This window comes from Anser cygnoides, chromosome 4, assembly GCF_040182565.1.
Source record: "Anser cygnoides isolate HZ-2024a breed goose chromosome 4, Taihu_goose_T2T_genome, whole genome shotgun sequence".
Lineage (NCBI taxonomy): Eukaryota > Metazoa > Chordata > Aves > Anseriformes > Anatidae > Anser > Anser cygnoides.
In genome coordinates this window covers 25,064,748-25,083,847 of record NC_089876.1, presented here as the reverse complement: position 1 = coordinate 25,083,847, position 19,100 = coordinate 25,064,748, and the positions used below count along the sequence as shown (strand labels likewise).

Sequence of the window (19,100 nt, the reverse complement as noted above, 5' to 3'; positions counted from 1 at the left end):
TGCGGAGAACACTTTTGAAACCTTACCTTTGCAACAATACGTCTATACAAATACACATAGCCAGCGCCCAGAAGGGTGCTAAAATGCTGAAAGCTGAACTCTTCCCCTACAACGTTGCGTGTCAGATGCAAAAGATATTACTTTAATGATGGTGGGAAAGACTGAACGAAATAGTTTTTCTTTTCTTTTCCTTTTTTTTTTCCTTTTTTTTTTAACCTGCAGTCATGATTACTGGCTTGCGAAGTTATTAGGAAAAGGTCTTGGCATTTCCTAGCAGTTTATAGGGATGTAAGCCAAATATAAAATTGAATTTATAGCAGTTTACAGCTGACTAAGGAGCAAGAGCTCGCTAGGCTTTAGAAGAATACCTAACTCTGAGTCCAGCAAAGTTTAGCCATTTTATTTTCCACTTAACAATTACAGAATCCATTACCATTGCCATTAGTTCAAATCAGCAAGAAATTAAAGGTAAATGGAATTAGCCTTTCTGGGAAAACATTTATTTGGAAGAAAAACAAGAAAGCTAGCAAATCTGATAGAAAATTCGTATGCAGATGGAATGGTAATTTGCTTCATTTTAAATCCTTTGTGCAAATTCACTTTATGGCTATATATCCATGAAAGGTTTCAAAGGAGTAGTAGTTTCATGGGTGAGTCAGGCCATTCCCACTGAAAGCCGTCCCACAGCGGACAGCACAGAGATCAGTTTGCTTATTTCTTTATCTAAGTGAAGACAAATATTCTCCGTTTTATTTCTCCCGTAAGGCTGCTTTGCCATAGCCGCTCTACCTAAGTTCCCAGTACAACCCAGTTAGATATGTATTCAGGACTTCTCAGCGATACTCAACTCTACAGGTTTTTTACTGACAAAGTTCTAGCTCAGGCCAAATACAGGATAAACCAGACAAAAAAAAAATACTCCAGGTCATGTACTTACATTTTTCAGCTTCCTACTATAGTCAATGTTCCTGGTTGCACACACACACACACAAAAAAGAAAGAGGAAAAAAAAATCAGAAAGCAGACACACTTTTCAAGAGCGTGTATGCAGCAGATCACGTTTTCCCTAACAAAAGTCTGCAGAATGCTTCTGCTGGCTGGAAACACATGAAAGCTAAGAAGATGTAGTTCACACATTCATTTATTCATAACGTGGGAGTATTTTGTCACCATTACTTCAATCATTAAATTATAATTCTGGAAGTACAAAAGAAAATGAGTTTGTAATGGTCCCACAGTAAAGTAGGACAGAGCCAAGAATATTTCCTTTAAACAGAGGTGCTGATTTGTTCAAAAAAAGAAGACCAAAGACCTCACTGCTAAAATCCACTCTGCAGTAATCCAATAGTCAGGTTCTGCTCCGTGATAAATCATGCAACCCATACAGATTCTGAAAGCAACCGAACATGCGTATGACTCCAAGGAAATCAACACCAAGCATTAATGAAATATAGCAGGTGTTTCTGTGGAAACAAGCACCACAAAGAACAAAGCAGATAGGTGAAGCAATAAAGATCCTGCCAGTTACAACAGAACCTGCTGAGGAAAGCATATTCTACTGTCTGAATGTATACTCGAGCGCTCAGACTCAACATAGGCATCCTTCTCAATGTATTTTTTCACTAATATTTATCAAAAAGGGTGTAAGTTTGTTAGAAACAACAAAGCAGAACGTCTGCACAGACATAAACAACATTTCAAAATTCAGCAGAGAAACCATTAGAAAAAAGAATGAAGGAAATGTGCATCACATTTAGGTGCTAAAAATAAATGAGTATTTCAGATTTAGTACAGATTGTCTCCTGATTATTGTATAACAGAATTGCTTTCTACTATAACATTAAGTCAACATTAAAGGTTACCTGACAAAAACAAAAATAAATGTACTTAAATCTGTGAGAATAACAAAAACTTAAATATAGGCCAACACAAAAATGAAGAACTTTTGGTATCTTTTTTAAGCCAAAATTTTATCCGTCAATACCTACATGCTAAAAAAAAAAAAGTGCCATTTTTTTCTTAATAAAATAGCAGTGGAAAAAGGTCTTGTTTAACAAGTCAAGAAGAAATTCCTTACAGCATTAGCTCATAGCCTTTATAAGCTGAATGATCCAAAAAAAATAGATCTAATACCTACTTCAATTAGCACCTATATGAAAAAAGGTTAAAAACTGTCATTATGTTAATCATGTGCAATAATGTCGTATTTGTCCCTTACCACTGAACAAATACCTTTTTTACTGTGTTAAAAAAAAAAAAAGTCTTCAAAGAGGAAAAAATCACCTTCATACTTAAAGATCTAGCTAGCAGAAGACAGTCTTGAACATATTTCTCTACAAAAGTCATGGACTTGGCTTGTACACCTCTCTCGGTTACTCAGCATGAGCTTGGACAGTACTAGAAAAACATTTGGCTCGTTTCCACAGCTGCTTTCTCTGAAGAGCTGATGGGAGAAAAAAATCCATGCCAGTGAGACACTTCACATCTATCGAGCACCGTACGCAGCCGAGGGCCAAGGCAGCTCTGCAGTTTATTACTCCTGGTGGAAGTTGCTTACATGCTGGACAGCTCTCCTTGGAGCTGCACGCGAGTCCCAGCCTCCAAGCTGCTTCCTCCGAGCTGCTCTGCTCTCCTCACCTCTAAAAGACCAAGATTGTTATAACGACCATTTATCTCTGGTTTTATATGGAGATTAGGGGTTGTTTTGCGGCTCTCTCCAGCCACTCGTTGCCGTGATTTTACAGGACGTGACAAGGAACCTCTTCCGTGGCAATATTACCAGATTTAGAACTAGGGTGGGAAAGCTTCACTGCAGGCTCATTACATGGTCCCCTCTGGTGCTGTGTACTCTACCGGTATGTACATGCAAGAAGTGCCTCAGACTCAGAGCCAGAAACTTGGAAAAGAGCAAAAAGTGGGAGACTATTCCTCAAAGCAAGGAAAGTGGCCAATTTGATTTTTCAGAACCTTTGAATTTTCCCAGACAGTGCTGAACACCAGGAAAACTTGCCCAGCTTTCAATGCCAGAAGGGAAAAAAAAAAAAAACAACCTAGAATGCCGCTGAAATTCAGTAAATTGTTTCCATATACTTTTCTAAAATGGATATGTCTCACCAGGATTTCGTTAGTGATTTTTTTTGGCCAAACCTTTCTGGCCAAATGAAGCAAGTTCATTCAATCAACTCAGCAGTATTTGCTTGTCTGTAGAGCAATAACTTTTTAGTGTAACATGACAGACCCGAAGAATTCATGAAAACTTCGTGACAAAAAGCATTAAAAGTCTTTGTTAATTTTATGAAACACTGTGGGTGCTCTTGCTTTTGGGGAGCGAGGAACTTGACTGGCACTTGTATAAATGAGTAAAAAAAAAAAAGAGTTTGACTGTTCCTGTTCCTACATGAGGGCAACATCTTCCCTGAAAGGAACATTTCTTGTTTAAGACCTCAATCTATGACTGCACAGACTTCGATTGAAGCCTGCTCTCTGCAACCTTAGGCTAGTCAGTAATTCTTTCTCTGCCAATTTCATATCCATACTTCACATCATTTTGTATTTTCAGCATTTTACACTACAAGTGCTAGAGTCTGAGCACCTCACAATAAGGGACGTGTACAAACCATGGTAAGAAGCTATTAATTTTGGAGCTGGAAAATTTTTTAAATCATTTCAAAGAAAAAAAAAAAGAGTGAATTATTTATTAGCAAGAAGAATCCCTTGATATGTGTGTGATAATCTGTGTGGCAGCAGGTGAGTGGCTTTGGTTAAAAAAAAAATAAAAATCTAAACTGTGGCGTTTCCAGTTCATGCAGTTTGGACAAAAGTCCTCAGCCCAAATGCTGTGCCGTAACCTATTGTTCTTGATAGAAAATAAACAGACCATGCTCATTGTCTGCACCTTGTGGAGTCTGAGACCTAGAAATGTCTTATAATGCATCATCAAAACAGTTTAATATGTGATAGCAGAGCAGTGTTGTTTTTTTTTTCCACAGCCTACGTTGTTCATAAATTGGATAGACTAAAAATGCTATCAATTCAAACTCACAAACCCTGTTAAGTCTCACACAGTCTCATTGTTTGAAACAAATCAGTATTTTAAAAGAGTTGTGGTTGATCTCTCTGGGAAAAATAATGCTTGGAGAAAGACTGTTGAAGAGAACAATGTATTATTCCCAGCACTGAAAGTTTCAAAAATCTCTGCTTCCTATTTGCTTTATACAAATGACAGTTTTATACCTTTTTTGCTCATCCTCAAATATTTACCATCTAATCACATGCATCTGAGAGTATAACATGCTCATCACAAACTGCGGTTGTACTTACTTGACAGTCACTCTGTTCGATGTGTCCTGCAGGTCACCAGGATCAAACAGCTGGGATTCTTTAAGTCCCAACTCTTTGCAGCCTCTTAAGAATAAGATGATATTATCCTGAAACGAGGCACAAAAAAAAAAATATTACTTTTAACTTTTCTTACTTTGAAAAGGTAATCTTACTGAACCAACATCTCCCTAATTCAGCAACAGCTCACTGAGTCGCATCGTTAGCTAGATGAAGAACCAAAGCCATTGCCAGTCATCTATTTTAGTAAGACAGCGTGCTTTGCTTGAAAACCAGATAAATATGAAATAAAACTCTCTCTCTCTATATATATATATAAACTAACTGCAACGAGTTTGTTGAATTTTCTCTTTCCAAACCCAGATGTTGGCAACTTCTTTAAATGAAAAGGCCCTGATAATTTCCCCACCTACTGCTGTAGGCAGCCAACAAAAGTTCAGCATGTTACAAGGCAGAAAAGAAATGGCTGGATTTCTGAAACAAGTGGGAAAGGCAGGTATGGAACATCCTGCCATCATTTAAGCAAACGGTTTGTTCAGAAAACATTCCGCATGTCCACACAAACACAAGCCAGTTACTCCTATTTCACACAACCATCTTCTTGCGCCTCTGACCTTAATCTGCCAGAAAAACCTCTTTGGGAAAAGAGGTAGGTGCTCTCTCCACAAATAAGAAGCCTGAAACTACACTTTAGATAACCACCGTCTGTAAGCAGAAGCAACACCAACTTTGTAATACCATTCATGGAGGATTTACACTTTTCAGAGTGACTTACTGTTGCATTAACCAATAACTGAAATTAAGCTCAAACTGATGCAAGCCTCTTTCAAACCAAAGAGGGCTGAAGGCACGTGGGTTTGCGTGGAGGGATTTAATCTGTATGTGTGCACAGATGTTTAATGTGTATTTTATACTTACACATACGCACATACACCACCACCCCTTTTACAGAACCAGAGGAGCTTTCTTATGTAGATAAGAGCTGAAGATCAAGCGAACAAGTTACCAGATATATACACTGCTAACTCAGCAGCTGCAATGACACGTGTGTGAACAAGTGAAGATATAACGTACAGCTTGATATCTTCTAGGGCCTCTCATCTTCGACCTCCAGCAGGAGGTGACCTGCCCTACGAGCAGGTAAGAGGAGAAGCCCCACAGTGTGTGGCGGACACCTGAAGGACAGACTCCCACCTGTATAAAACTTAGGAAGCAAAGGCCTGAAGAGAGCGGGCAGCTCTCACCTCCCGGCTACCCCAGCGTGGCAGCGTGCAGCAGGAGCCCAGAGCTGTCCCCACGTCCGCTGCCAGGCTTTTGTTGGTGTGCTCCTGACGCAGCCCCCTTTACGCTGCCAGGGCGCAGCCATCAGCATGCTAATCGCGAGGGCTCCCTGCGTGCCAGCAGCCTCGCGCACAAAGCTTGCTGTCACCAGCCACCCCACAAAAAAATACGGACCTCGAAATTTAGAGGAGTCCAAATCTCCCTTTCTTCCCTCTGGCTGAAGCTTAACAGCCCTGGAAGGGAGCCAGAGGGAAAGGAACAGCGGTCGGGAGAGCAGAAAGCCCATAACCTGGAGAGACAGCATCATTCATGACATGAAAAGATGCTTGTAAAATTCTCCATCTGGCTTACTGTTTGCATGACAATTTTTCCACGGTATTTCCAACTGCAACATGAATAACTCTTGTGTTTAGCCTTTGAAGGCGGACAGTTCTGGTCATTTCCAAATGGCGGGTGGAGCGATGTGTAAACCTAATAAAAATGCAAAAGCATTTTAAAAAAGAAGTTCCCAACAACACTTCCTAACAAAAATACAGAGGACATACAGGACACAGTAACCAAATAGGTTTAGAAAACAATCAAGGGAGGGGAAACTCTGGGGATAACTAATTGCACCCATCCTTATGCCAAAAGTTCACATCCAAGTTATGATAAGCAGGAATGAAAATATCAGTCATTTGGCAGCAATTTACTTTGGGCTCTCAGTTCTTCTGCTGATGAACAAATGTCCACTTCTCAAAAACAAAAATCACAGTGTCACAACCCTATGCCTGCTTTTGTACATGCTTCCATTTTGATGGTCATTGTAAAAATAACATTTGCCAGCAGTCGCTAACACCATCGCCCTCAGGAAGCTGGTACTTTGTATTGGCACAAATAACCATGCATGTCAACAAGGCGCAATCACTGAACACAGACAGAAGTTTTTGCTTCTGTTAAGAATCTCAGAGTTTTTATTTCTCGATGGTACTAAAAATGGCCATTTATTTAAAAGGATAAAACAACAACAATTGTTTTCAAGTGGCAGATACTCAGGTAAACCTGTCTAGCCTGCCTATCCCCAAGCCAAAATGTACCTCACAATACTACAAAACTAAGTTTTTCCTGGTTTGTTTCAGTACAGCTGAAACTTGTATTTGTCACTTCCATTAAGACACTGCAGAACAGCACTCCTAAATCACGAAAAGGGGAAAGGAGTCTTATCATTACCACCCAAATCCTAGGAAAGCCTTCTCTCTGGATTACTACACCTGTCACTGGCCAAGTCCTGGTTTCTTCAGTTCTCAAAAAATTTTGTTTATATTTTTTGAGAGAAAATACATTTCTGTATCTGTGAGCTCTACCTACTCATTTTTTGTAGTTGCCTAAAAGTAGTGTTTCTTTGCTGCTGTTGAAGTAACTAAAGAAGGAAAAAAAAAGAGGTGCTGCACACAAGCAGTGATGTGTCTAAAATACCCCTCTTTACCTACAATGAGGGACTGAAAACACACAGCTAGCGTGCATGTACAGCTCCGTACAACTTGGCAAAGTTAAATGGGTCATGCAAGTGGGTCACAGTGCAGTGGCAAGGATCGCAGCCCAGTCAGCTGGGCTGCCTCAGTTAGCAGGGCAGTATCTTTTACAGTGCACTCAAAGACAACGCTCCCTGCCCCATACACATATGGGCACAGGACCAGAATTCGGTCCCTCCTACAAGGCAGTAACACACGATTTTCTTAATACTTGCAGGGAGATGATAATGCCTTTCTCTGAGCGGTTACTGGCTGCAATCACAGAGCTGGAGCAGATGGAGGATCAGTTGCTTGGTCAGCACATCTTTTCCTTCATGCCCGGGGGACCCACAACTGTCTCCTGCTGCCTTCTTGTGGTTTTGGTTCACACCACTAGTCAGTGACTCATTTCAATCAAGCATCTTCTCGTTTTGTCCTTCGTATACCCAGAGGAAGAGTGAGTTTAAAGATTACAGCCTGAATTTCTTTTGCAAGCTGTACAAGATTTTAGGACAGAAAAGCAGTTTTTATCTGTAAAATAACCCAAGCTATAAACAGGTTGCTTACAGAAGACAAATGCTCCAGTGTGGTGACAGATAAAGGACACACTGACTAAAGCACAGGATACACTGACAAGTCGAAAACTAAATGCTTTGTGCTTGCCTAAGCAGAGCCATGACAGTTGCTATTAGGTCAGCACTGTAAAAGCAATGAAACTTACTCATCAATGTCGGAAATGCAAAATTTATCAATTAAAATGTTTTGCTATCCTGAATTTCAGAACAGAAAAATTAACCGACACAACACAACAAGCTTTCATGGGCAAAGACAGCCACGGACCAGCAGGAAGGGCTGGGAAGGAGCAGGGATGGACAATCAGGAGTGCGGGGCACTGGCTCCCCGGGTCAGCAGGGAGCATGAAGCTCAGCCCCAGCCCTGGGAAGGAGGGAACATAAAGCCTGAACACACCCTCAGTTTGCTCCTGTTCTCATGCTGCATTGCAGCACCGTCACCTGGCCATACACACCGGTGTGCAACTCACAGGGGGGTGCAACTTTCAGGAGCGTGCAACATGCATGGGTGTGCAACGTGCAACCTCACCTCTACAAAACCCTTTCACCATAATGCATAACCAACCACAGATAATGCATACGGGAATGGAGGCAGAGGGACTGCACCTCCATAAAGGTGCAGGGAGGGAGATTACAATACTCACTCATAACATTTGGGGGTTGTTTTTTAAAAGATGGATAATGTATATAATGTATAGATTGAAAAAAATGTTCATTGTATAGCTTCGGGTTATTTTCCTTGCACACGAAGTGGAGCACAAAATCCTGAATCCCATAAAAAACAACAGAAATTGGCAGTTGTGTAGGACAGACACCCTGGAAAGCCACCACAAATTCACACAGTAGCACTGCCAACACACAGGATAGTTCAAGCTAGCGAGAATCAAATATTCACAGCAGGCAAATTCCCTCCATAGGATCTGCTGATCAGATGCAATGGAAAACAGCCTGAATTTGGCCCACTTCCACTGCTTTCATCTGTCACAATAGCACACTAAGTATTCTCGCTGGATCCACGCTGCAGATCAGAAGTGCGGCTTATCGCTGTGGAACGATCCTTCGTCAGATGTACCACAACACGGCCCGGATTAGATACACGGATAGACGCAGGGCAAGCAAAAGAAACCCCAGCTATACGTCTGCGCAGGGTACATGTCACAGCCCAAAGTCTGCGGTCTCCTGAGCTGCCGGCAGCACCGCGCTGCTGGGCAGGACAGCTGCAGACAACCAGGTGGCATTTTTCATCTCTGGAATGCTGAAATTTTCTCTGTTCCAGAATAAATTGAATATTTCTAAAAATATCTATTTCCAAACCGCTTTTCGGAGCAATTTTGAATTCAGGCTCTTAAAAGCCTTGTGTTTACTCTCAGCATTTCTTCCTAATTCCCTCATTTTTCCATTTTATGTAAATAATTAATGATGAGCGTTTATTTTTGTAAAAGCACTGGGTCCCGACCGATTCACAGCCCGAATGAAACATTCGTGTCCATCAGGGAAGAACTTTTAGGAGAAGGGCTGAGAACTTCTATGTATATTTTACTGTATGTAGAGTATGCTTTCCTGCATACGCAGTAAAACAACGCTTTCACAAAACACCTTTTTCTGTGAGATTTCAAGTCCGTGGGTTGGCAGCAATGCTCTCAAAGCCAGGCCATGTCCCTTTAGATACCTGCGGGTAAAGGCCTCACCACACGAGAACTGAAGAGAAACCCCACAGGAGCATGACGGGGGACGGGTTTAAGGCCACATAACAGGATTCCTGCCTCATGTAGCCAGCATTAAATGCAAGGTGGGGCAGAACAGAGGCTGGGTGACCTTGGAGCAAGGAGGGAAAGGAGAAGATCCCCGCCACCGGTCTGACCCAGGGCAGCAGGCCCCACAGCGGCAGCACTGACGGCCAGGTGAGCAGGCACTGCAAAAACCCCACCACACTCCACAACCTCATCTTGGCTCCAGATACAACCCCAAAGACAGCAAAAGGATGGCAAAAAGGCAACTGGGAACAGAAGGAGCAAGCTGTTGTATGGCAGCTGCCTCTTCTCCCTCCTCAGAGCAGCGCTTCCCAGCACCCAGACAGACAGAAAACAGGAGAAGGGCAAAGGGGAAAATTATTACAGTGTGCGCGATCATGTGAGCCCCTAGGAGAAAAAAATAGGCCCAGAGAATAAATACAGTGATGATTAGATTAAAATGAGAAGAATAACACAGTGGCAGAAGGTGAAGTTGTACGCCTCTGAAGGCAGGGCTACAGGAATAGCAGGGAAGAGGGCCAAGTTTGCCTGGAGCGCCAGCGGCAGCAGTACCTCTAAGAGCTCAGCAAAAAGACAACACAGACTGTCTTGGCAAAGAAAACCTAGCCTTTTTCTGCTTCTGTTTGGGCAACCGACAAGGAAGGGATGCGTCTCCTCAAGCCCTGCTCCATTCTCTCCAAAAGGGAAAAAAAAAGAAAAAAAAAGAATTAAAAACTCCATGAAGAAAGTGGGTCTGTTGAGAGCAGGCTGCACCTACACAAAACATACCAGAAACCCCAAAGGTGGCTCTAAGAAATCTCAAGCAGTATCTAGGACTGCCGGGACACGTTCTGTACCAGACCCTGAAGATGTAGCTGGAAGTGCCAAATTCCTATCAAGGTGCTTAAACCTTGCTGCTTCCAACCAGACTTACAAGCTACAGGTGCCTAGATCAAGAAGACGCTCCGTTTATCTTTTCGAAGCTGCTCTTAGCAATTTTGGCATCCAACAACATCTTTTGCTGATAGTTCCAATCATTAGAAGCACATTCAGTGTACATTAATGAAGTGTTTTAACCGAAAATAATAATTAAAACAAAACAAAACCATGCCATGAGAATTGGCAGGGGGAATCTAAACACAAGCACAAAACTGATGAAAAGCATTACACAGACCAAGTTGTGAGTACACTTGTCCTTCAGCTATCAAAAAGCACATTGTTTAAAACTAAAAGCTTGCAATTCTTTGAGAAAATCAAAAGTCCAGCAACAGAACTCGGTCTTAAGAAATCCTTTGTTGTTTTCCTAAATCTGTCCTTCACCACTGGGTGATTTGCTTTTTTAAAATCTTTGCCCTGTAACAAATTTCAAACACATCTGTAAGTTTCTTAGGTGACCCAGGGTATTACGATGGTTGTAACCAAAGTCCCCCCAAAGGAATGGCCATATTGTGCATAATGAAAGGCAAACACAAAAATATAAAATGGCATTGCACGTCCTGGGCAGGTAGTGAAAATTTCATGCTGGGTACGGGGAGCAACCTGGGTGTTGAAGGAAATGGATGACGTATCTTATTTCTGCAAATTTTTAACATGAGCTTAAAATCCCTGCAGCACTGTATGATATAAATGGAGGAAGAAAGAACATAAGCAAGAGCAGCTTTCAACTCAACAGGCGAAAGCAAACCACGGGGGGGTGGGAGGGGTGCACGCAGCACGAGCACACAGCAGACCCTATGACTCACTAGCTAAGCAGGTCCTGAGATTTCTCCTTGCTGCATCAGGTCATTATCCCTGAAGGCATAAATAAAACATTATACAAATGGGGGCTCAGCAAACATCCTAGTCTTTGGGGGAGAGAGCAATCAGATGATGTGTATTCCCTCCAATTTGCCAGACCCAAGATACACCCAGAGATGGCTTTGTTTACAGCAATGGAGACAGAACAAAGGGGAAAAAAAGCCCACATCATTTTCAGGGTATTCATTGGCTCTGATACTGATGAAATCATAGCCAGATGTCAGCATCCACCCAATCTTGGAGAGGAGGTGCCTATCTGATGCCATATCCTATGGTAATAGCCATACTATAGCCAAGGAAGAGGTGAAGATTTCCTTTCTGCTTGTTTTCCACAGCTGTTTAGATCACAGTGCTTGGCATGCGAGGGTTTGCGCCCCATTTTCATTGCTTCTTCTGTTACCCACTTCTCATATTTTTGATGAATAAAGCCCATCAAGAGCAGGGTTAAAAAAAAAAAAAAAACAACTAAAAAAACCACGTACATTGCAGTGCAGCCAAGGACTCCTAGAAGCTGCTGGGAATTCAACTTGCAAATCCTGAGTCCAATGGGTAAAACCACCAGGAGAGGGGAAAACACCATAAGAAAGAGACGAACCAACAAATAAACAACTAAAACCTGGTTCTTTCTGCTGTGATGGAAAGGGCTGTTATTTACCATGCTCTGTCCTGTTGATTGGGCTATGGAGAATGTGTTGGGGAAAGAGCTACAAAAAAAGAGGAGAATGAAAAATCACGACAGCAATGTTCTTAGTGCAACCAGCATTCAGTATCTGTGGCACGCACCCCTTCTCACCCATCCTCCTGGCAATACTGGTGCTACCTGAAGGAGGGGGAAAAAAAAAGTCATGAAGACAAATTTGACCTTTATTTGCACTCACATTTTTAGGTACTGTTTTAGGAGTGCTAGGAGCATGACGATCCTAAACACAGATTTCAAGGGACTCTCAAATCACATTTAGTGCCGCACCATTTCCCTCCTGGGGAAACTGGATATTCTCCATTCTCAGTGCATCCCTGTGGCAGCTGCTCCCACAACTGAGATCTACAATGAAATACAAAAATGGGCAAAAAATTCACAGCTAAGAAGAAAACGCTGTTTTCTAAATTTGGTTTGTTTGTGTGATTTATTATCAGGGCATGTTGTGTTAAGGAAAGTACTCAGTATGACTACCGGCTTGGAAGATCTCAAAGACAGCCATCCCAAACAAACTGCTTCAAGTAAACTAAAATACTTAGACTTTAAATCTAGAGTTGTAAATCATAACTATTATATCACACTATGAAAGCTTATCAATCTGCGTTAAAAAAAAAAAAGAAAAAAAAGAAGGAATTCATAAATGAATGAAGTTGAATTACCTTCTGAGTTATATACCCAAAAAGTACTCCCTAGGGGTAATCCCAAGGAACATTGCAAACCGCTTATGCTCCAACACAAACGTGTCTTTTACACTTTACATACAGCAATCAGCTACAGCCAAACGCTGCTGGACAAACCTTTACCTCTCCTGACTGCTGTCAAGGCAATCATGTATTAAGCCACAGCACAACAGATGTTTCTCAAAAGCTATTTATATACATGTTCCTGCTAAGACATTGTACTGTGCTGGTAATGAAGATTACTTATGTGAAGCAAGTCTGTGTGCTCAATTTTTACCATGTTTTCCTTAAATATATTTGTAGATCTATTACAAAATACTACCTTTTCTCACATAGCCTACCTGCCTTTCTCTGCCTCCAGATTCCAGGCTTCATAGAATCATTTTATCACATCTGACATCTCAGGGCACTGTTACCCTATGCCTGCTCTCTATATTTTGACTTGGCTGTTGAGAAAAAAAAAAAAAAAAAACATTTTTTCCAGGAAAGAAAATTTTCTCCACCTGAAAAGGTGTGTCTGAGGGTCATTTGTTACTTGCCTAGCACAATACATTATGAACCAGTATAAGAAACTTAAAGCACATCTGAAAAAATACTTCTCACCCTACAATCACTGTACTATTCCTAGTTTTTCTCTTTTACTACAAGCAAAGCAGATAGCAAGGACAAAAAGAATAACTGGAAATGAGCAACAGAGAGATTTAAAGCTGACACTTCTCTAGTACACCGGAACCTGATCAATCATATAAGCAAAGCTATAGTGGAGTTATAGCCTTAATTCCCATCTTCCCCTTGTCATTTATCAGCTGTCTTCCTACTCAGGCACAGAGGCAGATCACATCGAAACTGCAAAGGTACAAAAGAAACTGGTATCTAAAATTGAAATCAAATTGACATGAAACCTCCAAAGGTGAATGCATGACCACAACCTGGCAGCCTCATAATGCCTCTTCTAATAGCAGCAACTGTTAAGATGACTTTACTTTCTTGCCCCTTTCTTTTATGAGGTATGCTCTCTTTTGCCTGGTATATTAAGCAAAGCTATCTGTTGTTTCAGCCAACGAGCAGGAAGAGTTGGCCAGCACTCTGACTTCTCTCAGCAGACAGCAACCAGCTACACAAGGATCAGGATACTGCACCGCCAAAGCAGCTGGGGGGCCTCTGTGTCCCGATATCCAATACAGCTGCTGTAGGTGGGCCTCAAAAGATGCAAGAAGGCTGCCTGGGGGGGCTGAGGGCCTGGCAGTAGCTGTTAAAATCAGACCAAATCTCTATTCCCGAAGGCAAACAGCAAAATAGTGAAACAGCCAAGGAGGACTCATTCCTGCTCAGTTCGTGACCTCCGCAAAAAAAGCAACAAATTCCTTTTCTCCTTTCAAATTAAACATCTACTCTTTATTGCCAAGGAATATGTTTTAATAATCTGGGGTGTTCAAGGTTTGATAAACATCAGAAATCTCTTTGCTGCTGTTACATGATACCTGAAATACATCTTCCCCCCACTCACAGCTTTGCATTTTCATGCCAACATTACATAAAACATACTGGACTTCTTTAACGTACAGGTTGGGGTTTCCTTGCAAATACTTCTAAAAGAAGCCGTTCAAGTCCAAAAAACACCTTTTTTTTTTTAATTGGCTTTTTGTACTGAATGAAGTTCCAGCACATTCCAATTGGAAAACCTACATTATTGTTTCTATTTTCAGCTAAAAAAAATAATTTCACATGTAGATGTCTAGAACAATTTCAGTGAGGAAAGAAAGGGGAAGAAAATAATTTAGTTTGTTACAAGTAGATTTTATAGACAACCAAAATATCTGTGCAAAAAGCTGTAAAGTAAGTCAGTGCCTATTCTTAACTTTGACCATATAGATTTTAACTGCCTAAATTACTGAATATCACAACACTCAATCTATATATGTGATGTTTCTTTCTCATATTGGAAAACATGTGTTTGGTGTCCGGTCATCTTGAATATCTCCAGTTTTGGATTTTTAATGATAAATACCCAAGGCAAGATGAGCCACCCAACAGGTTGGCGGCAATTTATGTTCCATCCCTATTCAGCCACCAGCAAAGCATTCCCTAGATGCAATTCAAGAACTAACACAATTATTCATGAAGCTATGGCAGCTGCAAACTCAGGTGGACTACACCGAATAGCCAGCCTAAATTACCACTGTTGATTAAGTCTACAGACATTGTGCGAATATGCCCTTCTAGGGCCACTTGGGAAGCAGGATTCATGGACTACATTTGGATGGCAGCATGGTTTACAGTTCTGAACATCAAGCTTTCAGGAAGAATAAAAAGTAGTACAATAACATACTGTTTTTAAGACTTTCCTTAAGTTTATGGGCATAAAATCAATGGTTAAAACAAGAGGGAAAGAAAGGAACTCTTCTTTAATGCAGGGTGTTCCTATTGCAAGGCTTTCTCCCAGCTCTTGCAGAATGGTTCTGGTTCTTCTGGGCAGTGGAAAGACAGAAACGGATCTTTCCTCCTACAGGACAGATATTCCTGTACTTCCATTTACTGTAAACATGCTGGAGGTGTATTTGGGGCGTCCTGCTACATCCTACCTCCTGAGAATGCAGAATGCCACAAGGGTAGGGAGATGAACACATGCATCGCACCAAGTCTTACGAACACGAGCTATGGGGTGAGAATGGCAGAAATAGCTTGTCACGTCTCTTAGTGGTGGGAAAAGAGAGAGGAAACAAATCAGCTCTCAATGATAAATCATTCCTATCTTTTCAGCATATATCCTCCTCCCTGCCGTCCTAACTAGACTTCAGATCTCCTTTTGTTCGTAGAGGAAAACAACCAAACCCTGCTTACACCTCAGTCATGAGCAAGGCTAGCAGAGGTGTTCATGCGTCCTACAACAAGCAGCTTCTAATTCCTCACCTACTATTTCTGAAAACCTTTACAATTTAAATCCACATTATACGAGTAGACACAACGTAGCTGATAAGCATGTATAAAGGAAAAGGGTAAGCTTAAAGCAATTACTATTTATTCCTTTTTCAACAGAGGGACTCAGACCACAGTTGGTAGATCAGAGGGAGGTGTATCTAGAGCACAGAACCAGCAGAGCCCAGCAAGTTTATTAGGCCAGGCTTCATGGGCCATGAAAGCAGCTGTACTAGCTCCAGAGCCAACAACAAACCGCCAGCAATTTAGCTGAGTTAAAGCCCTGCAGAGCCCCAGTCCCAAGCCAGCTCACATGTCTCCAAACCGCTCCCGCAGACGCATTTTTCTGGAGAACGCAAATGTTACACACAGCTACCCAAAATCAGCTCACGGCCAGCAGGACTTATTGGCTTTGGCAAGAACCTCAACATTGCCCTTCCTAGGGCCTGGGGAGTATCCATCAGGCACAGCACTGCCTTGCCTGAACGCATGCAACCAGTTCAGGCTCTGCACCGTGCTCAAGCTAAGCAGCCCTGCAGGCTGGAGACCCTACTACAGAGCCACCTGGGACTTACGAGGCCAACAGATGTAGTCCTATTAAAAAAGGGGGTTACAGAGCTATGCGACCACTTTGTGTGATGCAGGGTCACTGCCCGAACTGTAGCAGCAGTGCTCCTTGTGCTTGTGCCAGCCAGCCCAGATCTGTAGAGGGGCTTCAGCAGGTTCAGCATTCCCCTGATCCTCATCTAGGGGCTGGAGCTAGATGATCTTTAAGGTCCCTTCCAACCCGAGCCATTCTATGATTCAGTGATTCCATGACCCTGCGCATGACTGTGGAGAGCCTGGACAGGCAGCCAGCACACAGGCAGTGCCCACTTTCTGGGGCTTTGCATACCTGAAAACCCCAAGGCGTGCTCTGCTTTGCCATGAAGCTGATCTCACAGCTTTGGGTCACTCACCCCCCCAGGACAGGCAGAAGGTCCTGGACTCGAGCAGCAATCCTACAAGGGCTGGCCTGAGGCCGTGCTGAGCTTCCGTTATCTGGTATACCCAAAAGACAAGGTTATAAGAAGTATATAAACAGTATTTGTGTCCAGCTGTACAGTAGAATAATTCATCCTGGAAACTATGAAGGAGAATACTGACCACAGTCTGAAGTTTTTTGATCTGCAATTTCCTTACATAACAGTTTGTACACAGGACTAAGCGCTGGATTTCTAACACTTCTCACTAAATTTCAGCCAAAAGAATAGAATAAGCAATGTGAACGACTCTTGGGAAGATAAAACTATCTGCAAGAATTTTTATGCAAGTACTGTGACAACACCGAGTACAACTGCAATGACACAGTTCTTCAAAAATATCAGAAAGCCTAGAATCCAAGCAGTTTCAGTTCTCTAAGATCGTATTTTAGAAAGTAAATTTTAATCAGGATTGGGTGGCTCAAAAGATTGGGTAATAGTATTTAAAAAAGCAAGTGATTAATCTGTGATCAACCAGAGAGTAAGGACTAAAGAGCATTTAAGGTCTCAAACACCCCTGGAAACCAGCCAGCTTAGCCTAATGCTATGGGTGCTGACTCCAGGCAGATTTGGGAATTTATACTTTCTCACACAGTCCTCATGCTTACGAGTAGCTTCCTCTAAATTTAAGTAGAGCCATTCCATGATTCTCCCCAGAAATCTACACTGTAGTCATGCTTATGAAAAGCCAGTGACATTTAGACCCCAGGCTTGCTGATGATGCCATGCTGACAAATGCCTTGTTTCACCGTTACCTTTCTCAGAATATCTGTGTTGTTGCTAAATTACAAGCTTCTGAAGTCACATACTATGGTTTTCAAATACCATACAGCATCTCATGTAAAAGGGATGAAGAGATTCCTACCAGTAAACTTGATACTTACTTTTCTGGAAAACATATTTTGATCACTGTTGACTGTACTATTCAAAGATCTGAGATGCTTGGAAATCAAGGCCAGGCATTCTGAAGATACAGCTCCTAAGCTCCTTCAAACTAATAATTATATGGGATTGACTTTTTCTCTGTTGGTTGTTTTAGACAGAATGAAAGAACAAGCAACAACTGGTGTTGTATTTCTGAAGATAAAGTATCACCCACTCTGAGACAATTCTGCTAATACCCTGCTCACTCAAATATTTGTTTGTCTGCAACGCTTTTCTGAGAGGATGTAATTACCTCGCTTATTCCTCGTATAAAATTCTCGTCCACTGAAATATTAAATTCCACTCAGCCACTCTTCAGCACTGTAAAAATAAAATACAGGCATGCATGCTAAGAAGGAAGATGAAGCTAGCCTCATCCCATTTCTCAAATAAAACAAACAGAAAAAAAAAAAAAAAACAACAAAATCCAGTCCACAAAGACAAACTGTCAGGTTTCACTTTTCCATAAGTTTGTTCCTAAACACTGACTTTGTAGCAAATTTTACCTGCCCTTCTGGTGCACAAGAAAGCACCTATTTATTTATTTCTACTGGCCTCTTTGGAGGCTTTTACAGAAGTTCAGACAGAACTCTCTGAGGAATGTTCCATATGATTTACAAGTTTGCAACTAATTTTGCCAATGATTAATGCAATTCCTGCATTTGTTCATAATTTGTTTTATGAAAGAATATACATTATGTCCAATATATACTACCAAGCCTGCAGTGGCTTTTATTTGGCAAAATTTGCTTATATTTTATCTGAAAATAAACACCACAGCAAAACAGCATGTCTGTGTCAGATGTGCGTGGTGTTCTCGGGACATTTCAAGTTATGCTTTTCATGAAATTGTTGTGGTTTAAGAAGCAACTACTGCCTGACCTCTTTGGGGATAACAGGAGAAACTTAATGAAAGAAAACATCCGAGAATTGTACAATGAGAAAGGGTTTTTCTATTTCTGCACGTCAGGTAAAAGCTGTATAAATTGTTTTTCTACATCAGCAGTTGAGAGAGTTTTATTAGTTTGTGCTACTGACCTGTGCAGACAGTTTTCTGGCACTATTTTCACAACTTGTACAGTATCGCCTCAGTTATCCAGATCTTCTTGTTATCCCAGCAAGGGTCAAATTCCTGACATGTATTAATTACGCTGAAAATTACCCTGGATTACTTGAAACCTCAAATAACTGATCCTATTCACCGTCCTCCCTTTTAAATAACAGAGGACACACTGTGTGGTGGTGCTAATACTTTGTAGCTGATCCCTGTAACTCCAGAAATTAATACAGAAACGTCACACTTCTTACCTAGCGGGCCTGCTGGCTCTGGTCTGGAAACCAGGACCAAAATGCAGATGTAGTTTGCAGAACCATCCTACTCATTCACATGGCTGTGGAGCAGGAGGTAGGAAGGACAGACAGCAAGGTTAAAAACAAAAACCCCCAAACAGCATTCCTGATCCACGCGCTGCTGACCAAGGAGATGGAGCCGCTTCATAGTACCGTGCTCTGAAGCTGACAAAATGACCTTGAATCCCTCCCGCCGTCAGCCAAAGCCTAGCGGCTGCCTGCACAATAAGCACGCGTCCCACTGACACTCAAGCTTTTTGTATGTGGGATTCCTGGTCTCCGTCTCCTCACACACCTCCCACC

General features: G+C 41.8%; 1 protein-coding gene across 16 annotated transcripts in view; it reads right to left on the bottom strand.

Moving 5' to 3' along the window:
* LIMCH1 (LIM and calponin homology domains 1) overlaps positions 1-19,100 on the bottom strand; it is a 177,423-nt gene that overhangs the window by 66,615 nt on the left and 91,708 nt on the right. For 10 of the 16 annotated variants that reach the window (XM_066995787.1, XM_066995800.1, XM_066995799.1 and 7 more), the window contains 2 exons: positions 4,321-4,427; positions 938-968 (listed from right to left, as the gene is read on the bottom strand). In XM_066995787.1, the coding sequence (XP_066851888.1) occupies positions 938-968; positions 4,321-4,427 (138 nt within the window). Of the gene's footprint in view, positions 1-937; positions 969-4,320; positions 4,428-17,700; positions 17,769-18,755; positions 18,839-19,100 lie in introns of all 16 variants that reach the window. The other 6 variants (XM_066995794.1, XM_066995792.1, XM_066995795.1 and 3 more) reach the window with 3 other exon arrangements.